Source organism: Fonsecaea pedrosoi (genome assembly GCF_000835455.1).
Source record: "Fonsecaea pedrosoi CBS 271.37 unplaced genomic scaffold supercont1.2, whole genome shotgun sequence".
In the NCBI taxonomy this organism is placed as follows: Eukaryota; Fungi; Ascomycota; class Eurotiomycetes; order Chaetothyriales; family Herpotrichiellaceae; genus Fonsecaea; species Fonsecaea pedrosoi.
Window position 1 is genome coordinate 3,222,426 of NW_013550614.1, and position 24,463 is coordinate 3,246,888.

Consider the following 24,463-nt stretch of genomic DNA (forward strand, 5'->3'; position numbering starts at 1 on the left):
GCAGTCTTGGTTGAGGGGAATCATCTTATCATACCGTCAATATGGCAGACGAAGTCTATGAGGGTGCCATCGGCATCGATCTTGGTATGCTGCTTGCTCCCCGCTCTCACCGACGTCTGCGGCCTCTAACAAAGAATTCCTACAGGTACCACTTACTCCTGCGTCGCCGTCTACGAAGGCACAAATGTCGAAATCAGTAAGTCCACCTCTTCTACCTAGCCGCGAAGCCGAGTGATATGCTAACCGCCGCCGCAGTTGCCAATGAGCAAGGTAGCTTCACCACCCCTTCCTTCGTCTCCTTCACCGACGAGGAGCGCCTCATCGGCGAGGCTGCGAAAAATCAGGCGGCCATGAACCCGGAAAACACAGTCTTTGACGTCAAGTCAGTGGGATCTATCTATAATATACTGAATTCCTCTTAACCTCGGCGCAGGCGATTGATCGGAAGACGATTTGATGACCCAACGGTCAAGAAGGATATCGAATCATGGCCGTTCAAGGTCGTTGACCAGGGCGGCAACCCCATGGTTCAGGTCCAATACCTCGGAGAAACCAAGACTTTCTCACCCCAGGAAATCTCCTCCATGGTCTTGATGAAGGTGAGAGCCCTCATTTTTCCGCGCACCATACCGGACACCACTAAAGCATTGCGCTACAGATGAAGGAGGTTGCAGAGACCAAGCTGGGCAAGAAAGTTTCCAAGGCCGTTGTCACGGTGCCTGCTTATTTCAATGACAACCAACGACAAGCCACCAAGGACGCTGGTGCCATTTCCGGCCTCAACGTCCTCCGAATCATCAACGAGCCCACTGCTGCCGCCATCGCCTACGGTCTTGGATCTGGCAAGTCAGACAAGGAGCGAAACGTCCTCATCTACGATCTTGGTGGTGGCACCTTCGATGTTTCTCTCCTAAATATCCAAGGTGGTGTCTTCACCGTCAAGGCTACTGCTGGAGATACCCATTTGGGTGGTCAGGACTTTGACACCAACCTTCTTGAGCACTTCAAGAAAGAGTTCACGAGGAAGACCAAGAAGGATTTGTCTGGTGACGCCCGTGCTCTTCGACGACTTCGGACCGCTTGCGAACGCGCTAAGAGAACACTGTCGAATGGTACCCAGGCTACAGTTGAGATTGATTCGCTGTTCGATGGAGAAGATTTCAATGCTACCATCACCCGTGCCCGATTTGAGGATCTTAATGCCAAGATCTTCAATGGTACCCTGGAGCCTGTTCAACAAGTCCTGAAAGACGCCAACATCGAGAAATCAAAGGTGGACGAGATTGTGCTTGTTGGTGGTTCAACCCGTATCCCTCGTATCCAGAAATTGCTGAGCGATTTCTTCGACGGCAAGAAGCTGGAGAAGGTTCGTTATACCTTAGACTGACTTGGATTTTTGCTAACAACGGAACAGAGCATCAACCCCGACGAAGCCGTTGCCTACGGAGCCGCCGTGCAGGCAGGTATCCTGTCCGGCAAAGCCACCTCTGCTGAGACTGCCGACCTCCTCCTGCTCGATGTCGTTCCTCTATCTCTCGGTGTGGCTATGGAAGGCAACATTTTCGCTCCCGTTGTCCCTCGCGGAAATACTGTTCCTTGCATTAAGAAGAGGTCAGTTCATCTCATTTTCTTTGTCCTTCATTTTTGTTTTATCGTCAATCTCCTCCCCACCGGACTCGGCAATGGCACCTGCCCTTGGAAAGCTCGCAAAACTGCAGGCAACTCTGCACCATCTAAACACGCCTTCCTCCCTTTTGGACCGCGTCACTTCCCTCGACGTACGGAGCAATGGCACCTGCGACCTAGAGCGGGTCGCTGCCGCCGCCGCATCTTTTAAATCGACGCCGTCGATTTAGCTCAACATGTCATCCTACCTGGATTCATCGACCTAATCACCAACCGTCACTTGGCACACCCATCATCTCTCATTCGTCACTTTACCTGGATGCAATGTGTTACCCGATTCACATTGCCATGTCTGCACCCATCGCTTTGTCTGGATTTTTGCCGCACCTGGACTCATCGTTCTGCATCTTCCATCTACATAATTGTTTTGTTCGCGACTATTGGTATTTACTGACAAATTTCATGTCTGACAGAACCTTCACCACTGTGGTTGAGTAAGTAGCTTCCCGTCGTTGAATTACCTTGCGCGCTGACAAGTGCTCTAGCAACCAGCAAACCGTACAGTTCCCCGTTTATCAGGGAGAGCGGACCAACTGCGAAGACAATACCTCTCTGGGCGAGTTTACCTTGTCACCAATCCCGCCCATGAGGGCTGGAGACGCCGCTCTCGAGGTGGTGTTTGAGGTAGACGTCAATGGTATTCTTAAAGTCACTGCGACCGAGAAATCCTCCGGTCGAAGCGCCAACATTACCATCTCCAACGCCGTCGGCAAACTCTCCACCACTGAGATCGAAAAGATGGTCGAGGACGCTGCTAAATTCAAAACCAGCGACGAGGCATTCACCAAGAAATTCGAGGCTAAGCAGCAACTCGAGTCATACATTGGTCGTGTGGAGGAACTGATCAACGACCCGGGATTGTCGATGAAGATGAAGCGTGGCAACAAGGCCAAGATCGAGGAGGCCTTGAGTGACGCTATGCAACAGCTTGAGGTGGATGATTCGACCCCGGATGATTTGAAGAAGAAGGAATTGGCTCTGAAGAGAGCTATGACCAAGGCCATGGCTACGAGGTAGACGGCCATCTCGTCGACGATCGGTTGAGCCTATCAAGCTACTCTTGGGTAGGCCACCAAATCGCCCGAAAACATCTCGGAGCGCTACCTCTCCCCATCCTCATGACAGTATGCATGGCATTTTCAAAAGAACTGTGGCTGGCGTCGTTTTCGGACAGTTGTCAGGCGGGTCAATCGGACCAGCAGCTGCTGGTTGGGCTCGTCAATAGGCTAGGAAAATGTTATTGCCTTAGTATGTTTTGAGATAGAGCGGCAATCTCGTTTCTCGGCCATGAAATCAGAATGAAGATAGTGTTTGATTTGCCGCAACTGTGCTTTTTTTTTTTACACGGCTTGAGCGCAGGGACATTTTGTTTTCTCCAGCTCGAGAGCAAAATAAAAAGCACTTGGTTTATTTGGCTTCTTATCCAGTTGCAGTCATAGACCCATTGAATATGTGATGTATTATCTCGCCAGCAAGGACCAATAGGCCCATGTCCGACAATAGCAGGGTTTTGCTTCTCATGCTCTACATAAAGCACCTATGCAAATGGTAGGCCCCCTTAAGCGTTCAGCCTCGTGCTATGCAGAAATGCCAAATGTTAGCGCGAAGTGGGTCGCGCACCTGGAGCTTCTCCAACTTTCGCATCACAACTGAATCAACCGGGCGAGCAAAAGAAAATCTACGTTCCAAAATCCAATCAACTCAACGTGTGGTGGACTGTCAAGCTCATCGGTCGTCCTTCGCAACATACAGAGACCAAAATGCCTCCACGGAGCAGAGAGACGGCGCAGGTCATTCAACAACTCCTGCTCCCTGCGCATCGGCAACTGCGCCCTTCTTCATTGTCGCAACAGCAGCAATCTCTCTGCTTCCAATGCCAGACCCGACTACTTCGGTCCTACGTACCTAAACGGATACTCCCACTGAGAGTGCCAACACAAGAACATCAAGTCCCCGCTCGAACACTCTCGACCTCGACATCCCTGCTCAAGAAGTCGTCGGGCTCGTCCAAATCGTCGCGAAAATCCCCTTCGGTCGACTCCCTCCGGCACAAGGACGACGTGCACATCCCGGACAACAAAGCCACGCGCAACCGTGACAGCGAAATTGACCCGTACGACTTCTCGGAGCTCGAGGCGGCGATCGCAAAGGCCGTGGCGCGCCTCAAGGAGGCGCTGGTCAAGACCAAGGACGCCGGCAGGGTCACGCCGGAGATGATCGAGGCCTTGCCCGTGGAAATCAATGTCAAGGGCGCGGAGACGGGGAGAGGGAGCCCGCACAAGGAAAAGGCCAAGGTCGGGGATCTGGCCAGTGTGGTTGCAAAGGGTGGGAGGAGTGTTCAGATATTCTGCGCCGAGGAATCTGTGAGTGGCCCATCTTTCCGTGTATTTGCTTCGTCTCCCCTTTTTCTTTTAATCGAGGGCCATGGGTGTCCCATTCTCGAAATGTGGCTTTTTTGGGAGGCGTTGAGGAATTACAGAGTCAAGAAGCGCGTGTGAAACTGACGGATTTTTCTTTTCGGTACTTTTATAGCACGTCAAACCGATCGCATCAGCCCTCCTCGCAAGCCCATACAGTCTCGTCCCGCAGACGACCGCTCCACACACCCCAGGCACGACCTCGGTCTCCCAGTCGAACCCGCCGACCGCCTCTAACCCCTTGCTGATCACGGTACCCGTTCCGCCCATCACGGCGGAGACGCGCAACCTCGCGCGTGCCGAGGCTAAGAAGATGTTCGACCGGGCATCCCAGGATGTCCGCAACGCGAGGGGCGACGCGCAAAAGCGGTTCCGGAAGATGGAGCTGGGGAAACTGGTCATCCAGGACGAACTGCGCAAGGCGCACAAGCAGATGGAGGAGGTCGTGAAGAAGGGCCAGGACGAGGTCAAGAAGGTCTACGAGGCGAGCTTGAAGGCCTTGGAGGGGTGAAAAGACATCTCGGACGGAGACAGGGCGGATGATTTATTAGAATCCGTGCCTGAAGCGGTAACAAGACGGGAATCTGTCAAGGGAGAGAGAGAGAGACAACCATACAGGTGTACGAGTACCTTGGATCCGTGGAATCTGGTGTACGTGGGTATCAGAAAAAAAGGGAAGAAGAAAAGCAAAAAAAGGAATAAGTCAAGGGGGAAAAAGTCATATCGTGTGCCAGTATCCCCCTCTGTGGGCCATTCACCATCAATCTATTAGCTCTCCAAATAGAGAAGGGGATCGAGGTACCTCGTACTCGGTCTCTACGTCGAATATACGTAGAAGCCAACCTCGCTCTCCGGCAATTGCATTCAAGCAGGCCGTGCCGTGACTTGCAAACCGAGCCTTTCAGTGAGCGAGGCAGACAGTCGCTTGGTCGCTAGGCGCATCTCACCCTCGGACGATGCCAGCTTCGCTTGTCCTCATCAGACCCACCCATCCCGACGCGACCCATGGTGGCAAGTTCGATCGAACGGGAGCGATTTGCATCAAACAGTCCAAACGATGATAGCTGAACACGGCTTCTCCGACCTGCTCCCCGCCTGTGCCGACCAAGTCGATCCCCCGATGTTGCTCTTCCAACCCGCTTCCGGTCGGTCCCGGTGGTTTCTCAAATGTGGCTGTAGCCCCCCTATCCAGCCCAGCCTCGTTTCTCAGAGACGCCGTTATCTCCCACCGAATCTCGTCTTTATCTCCGCTTCATCCGTGCGCTGGCAAAGGCGTACCAAATCCCTCCGACAGTCGTGATCAGGGAACCTACGATGACGGTGTTCTCTCTGGCGCGGCGGTCCTGTGCGCTGTTGGTCGCCTCGGTGACGTCGCGGAGGCATATCACCATGAGGAGAATGACGACTTGTTTCATGTTGGCGGCGATGGCCATGGTCAGAGGGCCGCAGCGCTTGTTGGCCTCGAAGGACGAGAGGTTCAGCATCGCCGCGGCGAGGGCGTTGAGCAGCCACAGCCACGGCCACGGCACTGCGACTCGATGCGGTCGACCCCCGAGCTCGAGCGTCAGGGTGGACGGTGGCCCATGGTCCACGTTGGTCGTCAGTCCCTGGATCTCACCGGCCCAGCTCGCCAGGAGCACCGCCTGGTTCACCGCGTAAAGTGCGAGATACTGCACAAGCCTCGTCGAGGGCAGACCCAGCCCCCATCGACTGGCGCGATGCGGGCGCTGCAGTTCGTTGGTAAAGACGGTTTTGAGCACGGCCAAGACGGCGCTGAGCAACGTGACTGTGAACCCGAATGTGGTTGTCCGTGTTGGGTCGATAACGAGACCTGCTCTGTCGTGGCCGATGACTTTGCTCGACGACGCAGCGTTGGTCGCAATGATCACGCCGCAAATGGTCAGACCCATCGCGCCGTACACCCCGGCCGGGTATTCTCTCCACGTGCTTCCAAGCCACACGATCGAGACCAGCACGGTGATGACCGGGGCCGTCGCGCGAATGGTCTGGTGCATGGACAACGTCACCAGGCCCAAGGCCAAGTTGGACAGGGCGATGTTTAGCGTGTACAGGAGAGAAAAGGGGAGAAGAACTCGTAGATGCGCTCGTAGACTGAGACTGGTGCCATCTCCTTCTCTATCTCGGTGCCTGTGGTCGGCCTCGCCGTCGTCATCAGCACCCTCTTCTTCTTCTTCAAGTCGTCCACAAGTGGCCAGAGGACGGGGTACAAAGGTCGACGTGGCCGTACTTGTCGAGGAGGTGGCCGCGGAATTGGGTTTCTGGAGCCGCGAAATCGCCCCTGTGGCGATAAACGTAGTGAATGCGTGCGATGCCGTGAGGAGCCAGGGACACGCAGTCCGGGACACGATCTGCTTGTTCGTGACCGTGACGAGCATGTTGAGGACAAAGTAGAGCCAGATGGAGACGACGCTGGATCTGAGGCTGTTTCCCAGCATTGTCACGGGAGTTGACACTGTGGCACGAGTTCCAAATTTCAAGGTTCCCTTGCTGTAGAATGGCAGTGTCAGCGTTCTGGGCTTGGATGAAGACTGAGCCAAAGAAAGTAAGACATGGGAGACGAAGAGTGATTGAAATGAGTTCACTACTAACACTTTTAAGTAAGACTGAAGATGAAGTTGCTTGCACCAAGCACACAATAACTGTGAACAAGCACCCTCTGCCAACACTCCAATCAGAATATCATGGCAAACACATCATCTCAAGAGTCCATCAGAATTGCCCTAAGCTCCAGATCCTGAGCAACGCCTTGCGCTGTGCATAAAGCAATGGGATATCAAATCATTTCTCGCTATCCTTCTCTTCATTTTCTTCGGCCGAAGGAGGCTTTCCCGCCGTCCGTGCTCCATCAGGTTCCGTCGAAGGTTTCAGAGTGTCTGGAGCAATCAACTTCGTATCTTCTTGTCTTTCAGCTTGCGGTAGATCGTTGCCCTCGGCTTTGGCCGTTTTGTCTTCCACCCACTTCGCTCGGTCTGGGACAACATACGCATGTTTGAGGAGGGGTGGACCGATGAGAGAATCGGTCTCAGGAGAGTATACCGCCACGGCGTGCACAAAAAGGGTCCCCCTATCTCCCACGAATGCTATCTCTCCGACCATAAGTAGGCTGTCTCGAGTGTACGATTGCATAACCTTTTCTTGCCCATGAATCCAATATGCTCGGAATACTGCACATCCCGACTCGATTGCACCCTGGTAGGTCATGGACTTGACCAGATCGCGGTAGGCCCGTCTTGAGTCGTGGTCACCGTAATCACCACGGAGAAAAGGTAGCCAGACTGTTTTCTCTTCCTCGGATACTTTCCCAAAACTCAACCGTTTGTGAGCTTTCTCGTCTTCGCTGAGAGTTTGCTGCCGCGTGGTCGAGTCTTTGAGGCTCGCGCTGAGGGAATTGAGTCGATCCACGAGACGGGCCCTGGTGATCAAATATGAAGCCCAGGCAAATTCTCCGAAACCATGGATAAAGGCCTTGGCCAGCACAATTGGATGGAAGACACGATCCATCTTTCCCCCCATACTATTCGGTAGCTGCCTCCAGCCATAGCTGATCTTGTCGGGCTCTAAGAAGATGCATGGGATTTCGTACGCCGTTGGAGCATACAGAGGCGGAGCCAGTCTCCATCCGGCGTGGAAGGCGAAAGTTCCTCCGAGCTCTACCATGACACGACCATACTTTTTGACGACCTCTTGCTTCAGTGACTCTTGGATGGCTCTTGTGATTTCACGCAGGCGTTTCGTATCTTCCTGGAGAGCTTGAAACGACTTCCAGGTTGGATCATCGGGCTCCCATGGTTGGGGCTTTGCTCGCCGAATCCAGATCGGCAGCATCAAATGGATAGCTTCGGGAGAAGTCGTTGCGCCATTCGCTTTAGCCTTCTCCAAGTATTCTTGCCATAATCTCTCGTGATCTTCAGATTCGTGCGTCTTCTTGACAGACTCAACATGGGGCCTAGATCCGTGCGCACTGTTCGGGAAGTAGTGATTGATTGTCTTCGCAGCACAGTAGGTCAGTGCAATCGTCGTGAAAAATCGGTAAAGGATAGGGCTGTCGACTGTTAGCAATATTCAACAACTGGAAGGGTTTCAGGTGCGACACCACGCACGTTGATTTAGATCTCCTAGTTATTGCGACCCTCTGAAGATCGACTGGCCCATTCTGGAGTGGCACGCGAACGCTCCGCGGGCTACGGAATAGATACCGAAGCATGTGGAGGGGCAGCTCGAGGCATCAGTTGGTTTCATGGTAGCGAGGAGGAATTAATGTGTGGTCGACAAGTGGCCGTGCTCGATGACATTGAACCTATGCGCAGTATTTTCTCCTGAGGAAAGCGCGGAAGTACGTCTGAGCAATGACCCCGTAGGGGAAAGGAAGAATATGGGCCGTAATAGATGAAATTAAATGCTGCGCGGCCACCGAAGAGAAAAGGACTGGAGTTTCACAGCCTTGAATTGGCAATATCGTGATGGGACGAGGGGTTGCTGCACGCTGCACGTGTCAGGGTCCAGTCCTTCGCTAGCTCAGGCCGAAACAATTATCCGTGTCTTTGCCCCCATACGTAGTGCTGCTCTCTGTCTTCTGTAGTACTGCCAGCTTCAATTAACAGCTCAATATTGGGCTCTCAGCTGGCTATACTGACCATGAAGCCCCTATCGGTCTTCCTGCCCTGTGCAGCACTCGCACATTATGTCGCTGCTCAAGGCGCATACCTCTTCACCATCGACCGCTCTATCATCAGCCCTTCGACTGGCATGATCGATTCAGAAATGGCCAGCGCCGTTATCGCGAGAAGAAGAGCCCTTACTGCAGATCGATACCTCGGAATCACAGATTCAATGCTTCTCGAAGATCTCAATACCTATGGGGGATACCAAGCACCGCTGTTTGGGGAGAGCCATCCCAAAGATGCGCCAGGAAAGCTATTCATCAGAATAACGGGGGTGGATATGCAGATCAGTGACTTTGATATGGCCATGCCTGATCTATGGATTTCGGATCCGACAAAAGACCTGCTCAGCGACTTCAAGGCGATATCTGATGGAAGCCGGAAAGAGAAAGACGGGCTCTGCGAGTATGCAGTTCCGCCTTCTCGCAATGCTCCCCAAAGCAAGGGTGTTGAGGTGGTCTTCACCTATCCAGCCGAAAATGGAAGATGCCTGGCGGCCTCAGAGATCCCCAACATCCCGATCATTCTCTCCCTCCATAGTTTCCTGCCCACCGACCCGTCGGGCGTTAAGAACCAGCTGAACGGCTTGGTGCGAATCCTGAAGCACTTCTCCGCCACAGACAACGTCGAATCCACCATTCTCCTGCTTCCCTCCGCGAAGAAACTGAAGAATCCCAAGAAGAAAAATGCCAACAACCACAAGCACGTTGCCCGCTCCGCACAAACGTCCGAAGAGGAACGCCTAGACCTGCCATCTACGTCGCCCACCCCATCCTCCGTCTCTGGATTTGACACAATCACACCTGCCAACACTTCCTCGAACTTCACCCTTCCCTCTGTGATTCCCGCCTGTTTTGCCTCACAGTCAGCGTGCGAGAACACCACAAACTCGTGCTCCGGCCACGGCTCCTGCTACAAAGCTCACACCAATTGCTTCAAGTGCCGATGCACGTCCACTCTTGTCCGGATCAACGAAGACGGGACCAAGAAGACGGTGACATGGGGCGGAAATGCGTGTCAAAAGAAAGACATCTCCGTACCTTTTATCATGTTCGCCACCTTCGGGGTGGTTATGACTGCATTGGTAGCCGGGGCCATCGGAATGCTGTACAGCATGGGAGCGCAAGAACTACCCAGTGTGATTGGGGCTGGTGTCGCGGGGCCCAGGGCTGCGAAGTAGGACAGGGAACCTGTTATACTGCTGTTTGTACTCTATCATTTTCACGAGATGGGCTTTCAAGTCAGAAAGGGGGGGAGTTCGGTTGATGATCAGGTCGAGCCTGCTTGAACACACATCCGAAGACTCTGTATAGATGGTTCAACCATATGAAGGAAACAGGTACGACCTTAGTGTGCGGTTTGATGGTCACCATTCCATTGCACTTTGACCCATAGAAATATTCGAGTTGGTGCTTACTGGACAGAGAAACAGCGGTAGGCTTTGTGATTTTCAAGGCATATTTCAATCTCATTGATAAAACACTGGCGCTGAAGCCCCTAGAACGCACGTATTGAAATGCAACTCCATGCATGTGTCAAGCTCGTTGAAAGCAGTTCGCCGCACTGCCAATTCCTTTTTCCGAGTCATTTGGACCGAGACATGTCTTTCCTAATCTCATTGCAAACCCTTCCCTTATGTTAGGCTGTGTTGAGATGTACAATCAAGGTGCACCTCTCAAAGTCAAACTGCAATTGACTGGGTGCATACGTCTTCTTCTCTCCGTCCCTCAGATCTGCCAACACCTCCACAACAAGAACATTCTCTCCTGGAACGAGCCTGACCTCAAAAGCTCCTTCCACATGATTACTGTTGCTCTCTTTGTAAACGGTCGAGTTATGCATGAAAAAAATGCGATGACGGCGACGATTTGCTAGTTCGGGAGTGGTCGTGGGGATAATGCGAAGATCGCGGTAATGTGCAGGTAAAGCGATGAAGCCACTTGTCTGGGTCTTGGTGGCCGAGCCGTAACGGACCAGTTTCCAGCGCGGGTCATTCGGTAAAGAAGGGTTGGTCATGAATGTCACAGAGGCGAGTAAGGCGTGGGACCAGCCTGAGAGTGTAGCGGATTCAATGTCAGCAGAATGACACCAATGAAAAGATTAGATGAGAAGAGTGAGATTGAACTTACCTCTGCCTGGGTCACGGTAACGTCGCTCCATGGGAATCACAGATTGATTCAAGTAATTGTCATTGGGTGCCGGTGGATTCGTGCTCAGTGTAGGGCTAGATGGCTGCTGCACAGAGGACTCGATATGCCCGTTTCCATTCGTGAGAGGCAGTGTATTCGGGAGGTCAATGTCGACTTCTTGAACAGGGGTTGGCAGCTGCTGCGCTGGGGTTTGCGCAGGGGGTTGTGAGGCTTTCACAGCTTCTTGAGCTTGGGGTGTGCTTGCGATACCGTTGACTTTGACGTCGTTCACGATTGCATCAGGTTGCTCAGTAGTTGTAGCTAGTGAGGCGCTTCGACGAACGCTGGGAGCGGCGCTTGATGGCACTGGGGTTGAACCATTGGTTTGTGCCACCTTCGAAGTTGCCCTCTGCGCTTTGCTCAAGGCTTGACCCATCTCCTCCTTCTGTCGTCGGAGTGACTCGCTGTCGATCGTACCACCGACCACGTTGGGTGTAGGTGTAGACGAACCCATCGTCAGTCGCAGAGCCTTTGGTTTTGGTTGTGACAAAGAAAGCTTGAGATTGCGTCTTGGTTGAGCACCAAGTGACTGCATCTTGGATTCCGACCAGACCTGTTAACACGATAAAGGATATTAGCGCGTTGTCACGTTACGCGATTCACGCCTAGAAGTCAACATACCTCGAGTTTTTCTGCCATCAGGTAGATGTCGGACCCTTCTTGATTGTAATCTTTTGCGTTGTCCCAGATGAGTCGCACTTCTTTTGCCAACGCGTCCCAATCCTGGATCGCATCCCTCTCTACCATCGCCCGCACGTCTGATATAGACGTCGGCTTCTTGACCAACCTGTAATAGTCGGGGTAGTCCTTTTTGGACACTTTTTCCTCAAAGTTACTGCACAACAAAAGAAATGTCAGTCTGTATGGTCACCATCAGCAGGGTCTTCAATGGAGGGAGTTTACATTGCATCGTCTTGTTCCGACAGTTCCCGCAGAAACTTTAACTGTTCTTGCCTCATATCTTCCCTCGTGTCGGTGAGGGTGTCAGTGGATGGCGTTGCCTGACTTTGGCGTCGCCGCACCGCAGGATTGGGGAAGACCAGCTTGACCCTCTCTGGAGCCATCGTCCCCTCTGATGAGACGGACTGCCGTCGCACCTGATCAAGCAGGTCTTGTGGAATCGGAGTTGGATAAGCACGATAATCTTGTCGCAAATACGCCGGATTGTGCTTTGGCATGAAATTGGACAAAGCCTTGCGTATGCGCTCGGCATCCTCGAAGATTGAGGATCGACTATTGTTATAGTCCTTTGCATTTTGTACCATTCTCTTCAGGTCTGACTCCAGAGCCTCCAGGTTTTCATATTCATAATTCTCCAGCCGCTGCTCGATCATATTGAGGGAGAGAGGCATGGCAATTTGCTGATAATAGTCAGGGTAATCGGCCCTGCTGGGCAGGTCCAGAAAATGGATTGCGACGTTGCGGCCATTCTTGTCTTGCGACTTCTTCAACTGCCTGACGAGTCTCAAGCCAATGTCTGCGGTGGTCTCTCGGGTTTCTACCTCAGGAAAATGGGTATCCTACATACGACTGGATTAGCAAATCTCTGTCCAGATGCATCAACCATTGCGAATGCGGTCGATGCAGAGCACGGCGGTCATCTCAAGTGCAGGCGACGCTGCACGTAGCATGAGGTGCACAAGGCGGGGGTTCCGCAACTCTGCGCACGGTCGAGAAGTTCAGTGGTAAGTGGGAAGTGGGAGTTGAGCGAGTGAGAGAGGATTATTTTAATACTTACGTCGCTCCGCTTGCGTCGCTTGGGATCAGGCGTGGCTAGAAAGTCGTCGGGGTCGCCTGCATGGCCGCTTCTGCGCTTCGAGCTCATGATTTCGCGGCCTCACAAGGTCTCGAAATTGGGCGAGGGATGCGGGTGCAGGAGGGGCCACCATCAGGTGCAAAATGCAGAGAGATGCTATTAGAGAGGTGAACAGGGCAAAGGGGACCCTTGCGAAGGCATTCAATGGTGTGGGAGTTGCATGCGCTTTGGGGAGACTTCCATCGCTCGCCCTTCACGCTTTTTGGGGGTGACAGGATCTCAACGGGGACGCGACACACGCAACTGTCAGTCTTTCGCTGCGAGAGAGTGAGGGCGAAAAACCCAACACACGTGACAGAGCCCGGATTATCTGGCAAGTCATCGGCTTGATCCGAAGTTGAGTTTATCCGCGAGATCTTGGCAGCCGCACCTTCTCCCATAGGCTGGTGTTTGGGTTTTGGCTCCCCCAATCTGTGTTTACTTCGGCGAGCCTCTGGGACTATCCGCCTCAAACACAAACGCAGGTCGCAGTCCTCTGCTCTTCCCCCTCGCGATAGCCCGTTTCCAAACGACCTTCTCCGGGTCGAAACCTGACACCGACACATTCCACAGATCGCTCGGTTGTTATTCGCGCCTTTCACTTGCGCGTTCTACACATCTACGACCCTTGCATGCTCAAGAGCACGAGACCATTTCGCGAATTCAGTTCCGCAGCTACCCAAGCACCGCTAACGATTGTACCGCGTTGTACTCCTTCACTACCCCTCATCACGTCTCCCGAGCGAGAGACACTTCGCTTCAAGAGCCTTCACCACCGATCGCGTCTCATAATCCTGCAACATGACCGAGATTGACATGTCAAGGCGGAATAAGAAGCCTAGGTTATTGCTCGAGTCCGAGAGAGCGCGACTGGAGGAGTTCATTGACAGTATTGGATATTCGGCGAGGTGTGTATCCACCAAATTTGCTCGTTGTTCTGAGGCTAACAGGCGCCAGATATTCTGACAGCGAATTCGAATACCGTCATGTGCAACTCCCAAAGGCCATGTTGAAGGTCATCCCAAGAGAGTACTTTGATGACTCGAAGGGAACGTTGAAATTGCTATGGGAAGAGGAATGGAGAGGACTGGGGATCACACAGGTATTTGAAACGGTCACAATACGTATTACACTTCAGCTGAACATTCGGCAGAGTCTAGGATGGGAACACTATGAAGTTCACGAACCCGAACCACATATCCTCCTGTTCAAGTAAGTCTGGCCAACCTCACATTTGTCCCCGGGTGTTAACACGATGAGCAGACGACCGATTGGATACCAGCCTCCTGCCCACTGATCTCGACACAATTGCATCCGAATCACTTCTCCAACTAGCGCAGCATTGGGAGGGCGTTTTCTCCGGAAACACAGGAACCGTGTTCAAATGTGCATTCAGCGGGTGTGCTTAGTACCAGTTTGTGTATGTCTTGACGAATGGATCCAACGGCGGCCAAAGAATTTAGGCACAAAGATGTTGGTGGTCACTCAGGTTTAGCGTAGCCTTTTCAGCTCCACCACCAACTTAGCTCAAACCCAGAGAGAATGGATGGTGTTCTTGTACGCTACTCATCATCATCTGCAAGCGACTCTGGTCCCCATGTCAGAATTCCGTCGACTCTTTGTTGGGCTGGCTTCTCTTTTTCAACTCGCGTTCTTTTGCAGCCACTCCTCCCATTGCTCTATCGTCCAACCGGAGCTGATGCTGCGTTCCTCTACGCCATTGAACAGGACAGTTGGCGTGACATGGACACCGGTAACTCTGTTCGCCTTGACCATGAACTTGACGTCGTCAGTGACCTTATTCCCGATGTTGAGTCCGCCGTCCTTGTCTGGCTTGTCGGGGACCAACAACAAGTCCAAAATGGTCTTCTCGTCCACCCCTTCCACAGAGCCGGCCAGCTTAGCAAGCCGCTTGTACGTCTCGTTCCGACTTTCATTCACCAGGCTGACATCGAAATAATCCTTTTGTTGCTCGAACAGCTTTTCCGAAAACGACCAAAAGGAGTTGGGCGCGGTTTTCAGAACGGCAGCACCGGCTTCATGAACGAGGGTAGAAGAAGGATGCCAAGGCTGGATCTGTTGACGGAAGATGACACGGACGCCAGGGTTGGTGTACTTCTTCTCAATGACGGGTGCAACGCTCTTGTAGAAGGTCTTGAACAACTTCGCAGAGAAGGGACAGACATAGTCCAAGTAAAGCTCGATGGTGTGCTTTGCTTCGTTGCTGGAGGCCGAGGCCAGAAGCTGACCGGAGAATTTGGGGGGGAGAGCCATGTGGATAAGGTTTCTATGGTACCCTGATTTCTCAGGAAGGGTTACTGAGTGAAGCTGTCCTTATATACTCGGTATGAGGGGGACAGGTTGAGATTTAATCAGAAAGTGACCATCGTTCACATGCATTGATTCCGTCATCAAGACAAGCGATGAGGAGAATATGATCACGTGGTGATTGCGATAAGGTATGTGCCTTTGCACGTGCCACCTATTAGTGCACAAGATTATTCTCAAACTAGAACCTCCAAACAACCCTTGACACAAGAGGTGTCACTATGGTAAATCGTCAGTGACCGTCAAAGCCATAGGCCAACTCCTTCTAAACCACCTGATTCTTGTGCCGCGGCCCCTTTTTTTGACACTCTCCCCGTTGCAGCTTCCACGTTACCGGAATACCTGATACCACACCATGGGAGTTACGTCCCGGCCCAGGCTGGATCTCTCCATGGATACCCTTTTTGCGCATCTATTCTCCTTGGCTGAACCTGTAATCAGCTTGTTAAGCATTGCATCTCAAGAGCCCTCATTCTCTTATCTACCGATTTGCCATTTCATTCGTCTCAGAAGCATTAAGAAATATCTTCATTCGGCACAATGCCGCCCTTCGTCCGCTTTTTGGCCGCCTTGATCCAGGTCTGCATTGTGTTTGTATCGTTCTGCTTGTTCCACTCCACCCAGAGCATTGTCATCTTCTCGATAAATTCCACGCGGATCATGAATGGTGCGCCTTTGAAGTGTTTGCAAAGCCAGGTGGGAGGGTTTCTTAAATGCCTTCCCTTCGTCATCCACCACTTCTTCCTTGAGCTTCGATTGCTGCGTTGGTATCTAGCCTCTGCTGGAATCCAATTGTTTAACGGCATCATCTCAGACGCAGTCACGTGTATTCGAAGAATAGGCGCTGCCATTTGCTTTTATTTTGTGCTCTTCATGGTCCTGGCTCTTCCGATGTTGACAGGCTGGTTGGCAAGATGGATGGGTCTCCAATGTATGCAGTTCGGTCAGAATCCTCACTTTTTGTCGCGCCTCTACACTTCATTCTTCTGATGCCGCGTTATTTTCATTGCTGTCGATCTTCGCTAATCTTTCACAGTCCTTTGGCAACGGCTCGACTACCTCTTTACTACTGTAGTAGCCTTCTTCAAAGTATTGAATGCGAATATCAGGATGATGTTCTCACGACTCGAAGATGGGAACGACTCCCTCGATGTAATACCCCTTCACTCAAGATCCTCAAGACATTTCCGCACGGACACAAAGTTCCAACAGTGGCTCCTAGAGGCTGGGCCTAGCAGGGCTGGCACAGATTGTGTCCTCTGTTAGAGGCAGGTGGTCGATTGCGATACCCTGTTATACCTCCCTTGCAGCAAATCCCACTGGTTTCATTTGCTATGTGCGGAGGATTTTGTTGCCAGTTTCAGCCAATGCCCGGTATGCCATGAACCCGTGTGTGTGTCTGACGCAGTCGTACGCATCAATACTGGTGCACCTCTGGGTGGCTCAATTACGAATCAATCAAGGAAAAACGATATCCGAAAGCCTCGAGCACAGATGACCGGAGTAAACGAGAGCAGCGCAGCGCAAAAACAATCAAATCATCGCCAGGGAGTTGACAGGAGAGAACGTCTGGTCGGGTCAACCATGGAGAGTACCAAACAAGTCCAATCACCAAGCAAAAGGGTGAATTGCAGGAGAACTGGGTTGGTAACAAAACAACGCCTTCGAAAGGACCATTGGCGTCTGCACCGCAAATCAGATGGTCTTCCCTGAAGTGATGGTCAGTGACCATATAGAAATATGGAGGACGAGGAATAAGGTAGGAACTTGGGTTTATGATGGACCGGCGTGAAATGAAAATGGAGCAGGAAGCATATCTGCAGCCTTGAAATCACTATGTTGATTTGTCGTACGTCTTCCCCTGCTGCTGGTCTGCTTCCTGAACAAGCTGAATTCGTCGTAGTCCTTCTTCAATGCCTGGAAGTAGTTTCGAGCCGATAAGATGGTAATGAGGTTGGAATGCTCCTTCCTCTTAATCCAAATAAACAATCCTTTATCCTCTGTCCGCGCATATCTTCATCCACTCCTCGGATCTCTCCACAACAGTCTTTAATATCGTCTCACAGCTCATATCTTCTATAACCCTGTTTCATTTAGTTAGTGAGTATCGTCACTCGTTCCCTTCATTTACTTCTGCTGTTTTCATCTCCACCATCGTCAGCTTTTTCCTTCACACCATACAATATGGACGAGGCCAAAATACAAGAAGAAGACACTCTTTATGAAATCTCTATATGCATATCACCTTGCATCACGGCAAAAACAAAAGGATTGACGGAATATGCCCTTCGCTATCATCTACATTCCTTGATTCGCAAAGTTGGTGTCCTATGCAAGGTGTTCGACGGAGTTCGATCCCCCAGAGACTACCATGAGCTGAGTGGTCAGGATCAGTTCTGCCTCAAATTCATCACTCTGGCACCCGTCCTCACCATGATTGCTTTGAACGACATGAAGAAGCTGGTCTGTTGCACAGCGATCAATACTGTGCAGGTTCCTCAGTTTACAGCAAAATGGAGACCCACGACTGTGACCACCTCTGAAGCGATCAACTACGGTGTCCTAGTGACCTGGGCCATTTAGATACATGTCCTACGGATCACGTCAGTCACCATGGACGGAAATATCTTGCCAGCAATCTGCTTTCTTGGTCTGTTCATGCTGGAGCAATACCGCTTTCTTGAAGTCCAAGAGGCATGCATATTCGACGGCGAAGAATACGCGATGAAACCATGCCCACTGGTCACATTCAAAGCACTTGAGGGAGATACCGGCGGTATAGAGGAGATGGTCTTCGAATGTTCCATTTGCCAGCTGGACCCCATTGGCAAAGCTGAATATGTCTATAACTTGTCGTGCAGTCACATTTTCCACAGGTAGTGCCTGGTTGTCTGGTTGATTCGCGAGGGCAAGTCGACCTGCCCATTGTGTCGAGATCAAATTCTCGTCAATAATGTCTGCCTTCCAGCATTACAATTGAGCTTGGGACATAACAGCGATCGATGTGTTAGTTGATGGGAGGACTCTGAACTTGTCGAAGGCATGGAGCTGCATGAGAGAGTCAAGGCTCTTCATGTCTTTGAGGTCGACTGTGCCAGGAAGGATGTATCGACCTGTACGGTCATGGACGACTGACTAGCACGTTACCTTACGTTCATTTTCACGTTGACCATTCTCTTTGTTGTTGTTGTTGTTGTTGTTGTTGTTGTTGTTACCTTTGATGACCATGACCACCCAGGGTTTTGTGCGGCTCAGCTATGATATTTTCGAGGGTTGCAGTTCTTCCATTCCAGGTTGAGGGAGACTATGTACCTCAAAAAAAAAAAAAGAATCTCCATTCTACTATTCTAGTTGCATGTGTGATATTTTACAGCGACTCTACTTTTCGGCTCTCTTCTGATTCCGCCCGCCCTCTTGCGCACGCGACACGATGACCTTCTGGACCGTCTGCATGAATTGCTCCGTCTTTCCATGGGGGAACGTCGCGTTATTGTTGAGGTTGCGCACAATCTGGTCCAAGAACGGCATCTTCTGCTTTTTGACTTGGGGATACACGCCACGCGCGTAGGTGTCGGCGAGGCCCTTGCGCTCGGCGGCGCGGGCAACCACGTCCTCAAAACTCACATCCTTGGGCTGGACCTCGACGTTTGTCTTCTCGGTCTCTTTGTCGGCCTCCAGCTTGGCCACTTCCTGCGCGAGCTTCAAGACCTCCTCCTTCTCCGCCTCGGACTCGAAGCGGGTGAAGTAGCCCTTGGTGTACCACTCCGCCAGCTGGCCTGGTGTCTGGTAGCCGTGCGGAATCCGATGCGCGAGCCACTCGATCCTTTGTTGCACGCTTTCCACTAGGCCCGAGTTGGTGAGTGGCGTGTTTGGCCAGTCCTTACGCAGTTCCGTCACGGAGAGTTCTTCTCCAGGTAAATGAGGCAGTTCCGTCGTCGGGTTCGCGGGAGGGTCGACAATTGTGTTGATGTAGTTCTCGACGCGACTGGGAAGGTCTTCAGCGGCGAAGGCAGCCGCGTCTTCTTCCTCGGCGAGCGAGGTCTTGGTCTTCTCAACGAGGCGGCGGACACGGCGGTCGGTGCGTTTGCCAGCGGGTGCAGATCCTCTGGATTGGCCTTGTCGTTGAGCCTGTTGTTGCGCTCCATACTGTGTCTGCTGTGGTTGTTGGCCCCGCCCTCCAGCCGGTCGTCGGACTGGAGATTGTTGGCCTTGACGAGGAGCTCCAGTGCGTTGGAGAAGACGACCAGGTGGTGGTGCACGCGTTGCTCCCCCTGCTCCAGGAACGGTTCCGGTGCGAGTAGCGGTCCCTGGTGGACCAGATGCTTGTGTTCGTGGTGTAGTTGTGCGTCGTAGAATCGGACCTGCAGGTCGACCTGCCTGCGGTCGGGATGCCCATCCACTGGGAGTGCTTCTATCGAGTGCGCCGCGAAGGGAGGTACCAGGTAGAGGCCTGTCATTTGGCTGGCGGGGTGGCTTTTGATCGCCTAGATGGAGTTAATGTCAGTTCTTACAGGCTCCAGATGATGTGATGCAGACGGGGAGTGTGAGTGCTACCTTGATCGTGTGAGACCGTCGAGCTCGAGAAACCTCTAGCACTCGTAGCTAGTGGAATGGAGAGGGCAGAAGACCTTGGCCTGAGCCCAAGTCGCGCACAGCGTGCGCAGACTCGCTCCATCTCAGCCAGATGGGAATCGTTTCGAAAGGCGATAATGAGGATACCGTAGTTGGTCGAAGAGTTTCGTGAAAGCTTCCGTGGCTCCTGAGCATTGAAAATTGTGATCACGTGAGAGCCACAATTACCCAAAGTTTCCCTGCCGCTTCAACGATCTATTGGCCACAATTTATTGTGACTTATTCGGATATCATTGTGCTCAAGGCCCTTTATCTCCTTCCGAGGACTCAGTCGTGTTGGATTCACATGTTGAAGCAGAAACACACAAAACAATGTCTGTCTGGGAAAGACGGCAGTCATCCATCAAGGAATCGTAGGAAGGAAATTGACTGACCAGGGGGTACCAGAAGCCGGTTCCGCGTCGCGGTTTCAAGCAAATTGATGGCCACGCCAACTACAATTGCCAACTTTTGTGATGTCGCGGCAGGCAACTTCGCAACCGCAGTATCGCTGAATCTCATGAAGTGTCTCGTCATGTCAAGAGCTTACATTCCGTTGAGATGAGGACTTCAGTGGTCCTTCCCTCTCTCCCCAGAGCTCTGGCGCTCGCCTGTTTGATACTTACTTGCGTTCACGCTGCAGCAAATTTTACCATTGTCAACGGTCAAATATACACACCAGGCTTAGCAATAATTGATGCGCCTCAACCGTTCACGCCTGAAGGAGGTGGTGAGTACATATGGGCATGAAATTTACACTGGCACACGCATTATAGGATTGCTCAATGTGATCTCGACGCCACTGACTGCGGTACACAGATTTCCTCCAAGTCGCCATCGATATCTCAGGAAATGGCCGCATCCCTCAGCCTCCGTACTCTCCCAATGTTGACACCGGCATTCTCAATATCACCATGTTCCTGTTCAGCTATGTTACAGGCCTCAACTTGACGATATCCAATGGCACCAGTGATGGCTGGTGGAGCGATGGCCCGGAAGCACCAGAGTTCCGTTGTAACTCCACGACCAGTCAAGGCTTTCAGAATGCGGGATGTGAGCAGATCATGGCGCAAGAGAATGGCAGTACTGTGAAGCATGTCAACTGGGCATGGCCGGACTGTTTCGTTGGTGATGGCGACAAGGATTCAGGTGCTTCCTCTGCCAGAGGCTCGTATAATGTGCGATCAGCGCCGCTCCTTTTGCGCTTCCCAGGATACTGACAGTGCGGACAGGTCTCGATCCATCAGTCCTTCCGACTCAATGGAACCGCATATTACACGATCTTCAACCTCCCCATCCAAGTGACCAATTCCATTCCCAACACCACGCAGCTGACATCCAGAGGCACTCGCCCATCGTGTGCTCTCCGAGAAAATGTCCTGCAGAATCAGACGAGCCAAGACGCGAGTGTGTCTCTGCCACCTTCTCAGCCATATCTCGGCGGAGCTCTCAGCGTTGAAGGCGGGACGCAGAATCAGGCAGTTGCAGAGCTGCACGGCCTTGGTCGCCGTATAACAAGAATCTCAACCATACTTGTCATCACTCTGATTTCAGGTTTGGTGTTGTGACAGAAGGCCTGAGCTCCAGGGTGGTGATACCTTGTCGAAAGAAACTCAAGCTGCTTCAAGATACATAATTATATTACTTGGTCAGCAACCGGTGGGTGCTTATACATAGTTGTCTTACTGCTCTAGGCGACACTCCGCCGGTGATGGTCTGTGGGATCACTATTGTGAGGGCGGAAACGGTCCGACAACGACTGCATTATTATCGTCCGACGGCGGCCCGGCTATTTTTCCTCCGCCATGCCATGTCCGAAGGCTTTTTTCATCCTTCTAGGGAGTACATGACGCTAGCGATGCTGGGGTAAGTCGTACCATGTATGTACCTTGTACGAGTATGCAACCCCACATTCGTTTTGCCGCCATGTGCCGGGATCTCTTCGATTGAATCGTTGCGCCTCTTGACTCGCTTGTGCCTGAGAAGAACCAGTTGGGCAAGGGAAGGTAGAGAAGGCGATCAATACCAACCTCGACACCTATGTGGTTAGCAGGTTGTAACAGCAATCCTCTTCCAAGTCTTCAATGTATATACTCGGTACCGAGTAGTCAGGTAGATAAGCAATAATGGCGCACTGACTCCTTCTCGGCAGGCCCCTTATCAGTAGCACCACCTCGTATTCCAACAAAGTGAGTAATCCTAATATTATGCCAATGTACTTTGACTATAGCATCACTTGGCGATTTCTTGGACAACCAAATCTTCTTTGAACTTCATCTCTTCATCTCTCATACACTCCTTGACTCGTTACACTTCAGAACCACATCAACTCTTCCACCGCCTGCTGAAACTAATCCGGCAATCGTCCAAGAAGCTCTCTTTGTTGTCCGCTAGTCTCCCCACCCCCATCTCCCCACAAGCTGCAACGTATGATGTGGCGTTTTCAGTTCCGAGAAAGTCCAATGCTACGTCTTTCTCCAACTCGAATACCCTAACATGCGCTCACCCTGGTATTCCAGAGAATCAAACTTCTACCCAGGGGCAAACCTAGCCGGGAATTGGGAATGATCGTCGTAACAAGCAGAGATCTCAGGACCCCGGAGCACGTTTGGCGAGGAAGCAAGGCAACCAGGCAGCCTACCACTCAGGTCTCTTTCGCTTTTTCTCGCGGCTATGCACTGCTTCGATCGAGCGAGAGTTGTCCCCAGTGATGCTCATACCACTCTGCATACGGCTGCATAAGTCCTTGCAGCCACTGGACAGGTCCTTTTGACGGAGAATGAACGACCGATTCCCCCTTCTACCCCAGCATCATCAGCTGTGACCAACCGTGACAAAGGCTGCCCTTGCCTAGCTAGGTAGCTATCCCCACAGCCCAAGGGACGCAAACCCGCTTTTCACCGCTGAATGCCCTTCCTCCCTATGCCTACTGGCTCCTCGACGCGATTCAGGGCAAAATTCTGTAATCCCCACGGGGCTCAAAGATGTTGTGTTATCCAGTCGCGGTCTGCCGCTAACTCCCCGCTGCTGGGCCGCACATGGCGGGCTTACGGGTACTCGTATTGTCCTGAACGGAAGCACTCCAACCAGAGTGGATTCATTGCATTTACCGTGTCGACTACACATGGAAGTGGAAAGTCCGACACATGGTTTAAAAGTTTGAAGAGGACCGGCTACCCCAAAGGCTCCTCTTGCTTCTTGCTGCTCTCTTTTCCCTCCCCTAGCACTTTGACTCTGTTCCTTGCTTTCAACTTCGAAGAATTCAAGAGATAGTCTTTTTGTCCGTCGCTCTACTCAAGGACAACGCGTACACACTCTATTGACAATGGAGGACAACAAAGTTACCCCCTTGAACCACTTGAGTTCAAAGGAAGATTTCCTCCGTCGTGTGCAGACTGCAGACAGTGTTTTCCTCCCTCGCGATGTCTTCGAAGCGCTCTACCTCTCACCTGAGCGAAATGTCCCCGGAGACTTGAGGAAGAAGGTAAAATCCCCATGCACGAGTTCTAGCTGGCCTGTCTCACAGTTACCCTCTGTACTAGTTTGGTAATCCGACACCCGCCGCTCTGATTGGGTTCGTCATGTCCGCAACTCCATATGCTGCCGCAAACATGGGCTGGCGTGGTGCAGGAGGTTTGGGAGGTGCCCTCATGTGAGTTAGCCAACGCCTCACCCTACTTTTCAGGAGACCTCAAGACACCATTGATGGTTCCGAAAGGGGCTTTCCTGCTACGAGACTGTCCCAGAATGACTGACAGTGTCCCCACAGCCCAACAATGATCTTCTTCGGCGGTATTCTTCAGATCTTGGGCGCTATCGGCGAATGGATTCTGGGGAACACCTTCTCCATGTGCTTGTTCTTCACCTATGGCACTTTCTGGATCGTGGCCGGCACTCAACTCGTTCCGTGGTTTGGGGTCGGGGTTCAATACTCCACCACAGGAGACAACTTTCATGGAATGACTGAACCGGCCTATTTTGCCACTGTCGGTACGTGTCTTTCGTTTGTCCTAGCCACAAACCATTTACCTGCCGCTAATTCAGTCCCTTATGTGAACAGGATTTTACTATGTCTCCCTGGCTATGATCACCACGATTTTCGCCATCTGCGCTTTGAGGACCAATATCGTCTTCTTCTCTGCCCTTTTCACCCTGATCTTTGCCTTCGGATGTGCCGCAGGCGCTTTCTGGCATCTTGCACTCGGAAACGCGGACACGGGCAACAAGTTGACTATAGTGAGTTTGTCTCGAGTTGTGGCCTTACGTCTTCTCTCCTGGCCCGGACTTGAGCACAAGCACCCTCCGTACCCTGTGGCCTCCGCCACACAGAACTCCACTCCTTGTACGTCAAGCAAGCCTCATGCTAACATTTCTTTACCCAACTTTAGGCAGCGGGTGCTTTCACGTGGGCCCTTACGATGATGGTGTGGTATCTGCTCGCTGTTCAATTGCTGGAATGTGTCGACTTTCCACTCACACTCCCTGTGGGCGACCTGTCGGGATTCATCAAGGGAAAGTCTGAAAGGGCCGCTAAAAAGGTAGCAGGGAGTGCAAATGATAGCGGAAGTTAGGCGATGAAAGAAGCATGTTGCGTGGGCTCCATGCTGCAGATGGGAGTCGATTTGAGAGCAGATAATGGCACCTAGACAGTATCTGGGTAGACGACCATCCAGTTTATAAATTAGAAGCCCTGCATAGCTAGAGGAGAGAGACGCGTCGTCGAAAGAGGGCCAAGACGTCAGGAGACAGAATCAT

General features: G+C 52.0%; 12 protein-coding genes across 12 annotated transcripts; 7 read left to right on the forward strand and 5 right to left on the reverse strand.

Annotated features, from left to right (window-relative positions):
* Positions 1-41: 41 nt before the first annotated feature.
* Positions 42-2,703, forward strand: Z517_03121 (hsp75-like protein; the record flags this gene model as incomplete). The annotated part of the gene is made up of 8 exons (XM_013432229.1): positions 42-84; positions 146-196; positions 256-382; positions 434-599; positions 659-1,366; positions 1,415-1,611; positions 2,100-2,120; positions 2,172-2,703. The coding sequence occupies 8 exons, from the start codon at positions 42-44 to the stop codon at positions 2,701-2,703; spliced, it is 1,845 nt and encodes a 614-aa protein (XP_013287683.1).
* Positions 2,704-3,446: 743 nt separating this feature from the next.
* Z517_03122 (uncharacterized protein) lies at positions 3,447-4,614 on the forward strand (the record flags this gene model as incomplete). The annotated part of the gene is made up of 2 exons (XM_013432230.1): positions 3,447-4,049; positions 4,219-4,614. The coding sequence occupies 2 exons, from the start codon at positions 3,447-3,449 to the stop codon at positions 4,612-4,614; spliced, it is 999 nt and encodes a 332-aa protein (XP_013287684.1).
* Positions 4,615-5,344: 730 nt separating this feature from the next.
* On the reverse strand, positions 5,345-6,559 carry Z517_03123 (uncharacterized protein; the record flags this gene model as incomplete). Its single annotated transcript, XM_013432231.1, has 1 exon — positions 5,345-6,559. The coding sequence occupies one exon, from the start codon at positions 6,557-6,559 to the stop codon at positions 5,345-5,347; it is 1,215 nt and encodes a 404-aa protein (XP_013287685.1).
* A 343-nt stretch (positions 6,560-6,902) lies between these two features.
* Z517_03124 (uncharacterized protein) lies at positions 6,903-8,328 on the reverse strand (the record flags this gene model as incomplete). The annotated part of the gene is made up of 2 exons (XM_013432232.1): positions 6,903-8,166; positions 8,225-8,328. The coding sequence occupies 2 exons, from the start codon at positions 8,326-8,328 to the stop codon at positions 6,903-6,905; spliced, it is 1,368 nt and encodes a 455-aa protein (XP_013287686.1).
* A 431-nt stretch (positions 8,329-8,759) lies between these two features.
* Positions 8,760-9,965, forward strand: Z517_03125 (uncharacterized protein; the record flags this gene model as incomplete). The annotated part of the gene is made up of 1 exon (XM_013432233.1): positions 8,760-9,965. The coding sequence occupies one exon, from the start codon at positions 8,760-8,762 to the stop codon at positions 9,963-9,965; it is 1,206 nt and encodes a 401-aa protein (XP_013287687.1).
* A 458-nt stretch (positions 9,966-10,423) lies between these two features.
* Positions 10,424-12,799, reverse strand: Z517_03126 (uncharacterized protein; the record flags this gene model as incomplete). Its single annotated transcript, XM_013432234.1, has 5 exons — positions 10,424-10,836; positions 10,915-11,527; positions 11,596-11,833; positions 11,878-12,494; positions 12,713-12,799. 5 exons carry the CDS (start codon positions 12,797-12,799, stop codon positions 10,424-10,426), a joined length of 1,968 nt encoding a protein of 655 aa, XP_013287688.1.
* A 771-nt stretch (positions 12,800-13,570) lies between these two features.
* On the forward strand, positions 13,571-14,066 carry Z517_03127 (cyclin-dependent kinase regulatory subunit; the record flags this gene model as incomplete). Its single annotated transcript, XM_013432235.1, has 4 exons — positions 13,571-13,677; positions 13,727-13,871; positions 13,923-13,981; positions 14,033-14,066. 4 exons carry the CDS (start codon positions 13,571-13,573, stop codon positions 14,064-14,066), a joined length of 345 nt encoding a protein of 114 aa, XP_013287689.1.
* A 344-nt stretch (positions 14,067-14,410) lies between these two features.
* Z517_03128 (uncharacterized protein) lies at positions 14,411-15,043 on the reverse strand (the record flags this gene model as incomplete). The annotated part of the gene is made up of 1 exon (XM_013432236.1): positions 14,411-15,043. One exon carries the CDS (start codon positions 15,041-15,043, stop codon positions 14,411-14,413), a length of 633 nt encoding a protein of 210 aa, XP_013287690.1.
* A 2,238-nt stretch (positions 15,044-17,281) lies between these two features.
* Z517_03129 (uncharacterized protein) lies at positions 17,282-17,680 on the forward strand (the record flags this gene model as incomplete). Its single annotated transcript, XM_013432237.1, has 1 exon — positions 17,282-17,680. One exon carries the CDS (start codon positions 17,282-17,284, stop codon positions 17,678-17,680), a length of 399 nt encoding a protein of 132 aa, XP_013287691.1.
* A 795-nt stretch (positions 17,681-18,475) lies between these two features.
* On the reverse strand, positions 18,476-19,554 carry Z517_03130 (uncharacterized protein; the record flags this gene model as incomplete). The annotated part of the gene is made up of 2 exons (XM_013432238.1): positions 18,476-19,200; positions 19,245-19,554. 2 exons carry the CDS (start codon positions 19,552-19,554, stop codon positions 18,476-18,478), a joined length of 1,035 nt encoding a protein of 344 aa, XP_013287692.1.
* A 715-nt stretch (positions 19,555-20,269) lies between these two features.
* Positions 20,270-21,276, forward strand: Z517_03131 (uncharacterized protein; the record flags this gene model as incomplete). The annotated part of the gene is made up of 4 exons (XM_013432239.1): positions 20,270-20,438; positions 20,528-20,687; positions 20,739-20,886; positions 20,941-21,276. The coding sequence occupies 4 exons, from the start codon at positions 20,270-20,272 to the stop codon at positions 21,274-21,276; spliced, it is 813 nt and encodes a 270-aa protein (XP_013287693.1).
* Positions 21,277-23,033: 1,757 nt separating this feature from the next.
* On the forward strand, positions 23,034-24,279 carry Z517_03132 (uncharacterized protein; the record flags this gene model as incomplete). The annotated part of the gene is made up of 5 exons (XM_013432240.1): positions 23,034-23,192; positions 23,251-23,360; positions 23,478-23,698; positions 23,769-23,944; positions 24,097-24,279. The coding sequence occupies 5 exons, from the start codon at positions 23,034-23,036 to the stop codon at positions 24,277-24,279; spliced, it is 849 nt and encodes a 282-aa protein (XP_013287694.1).
* Positions 24,280-24,463: the final 184 nt, after the last annotated feature.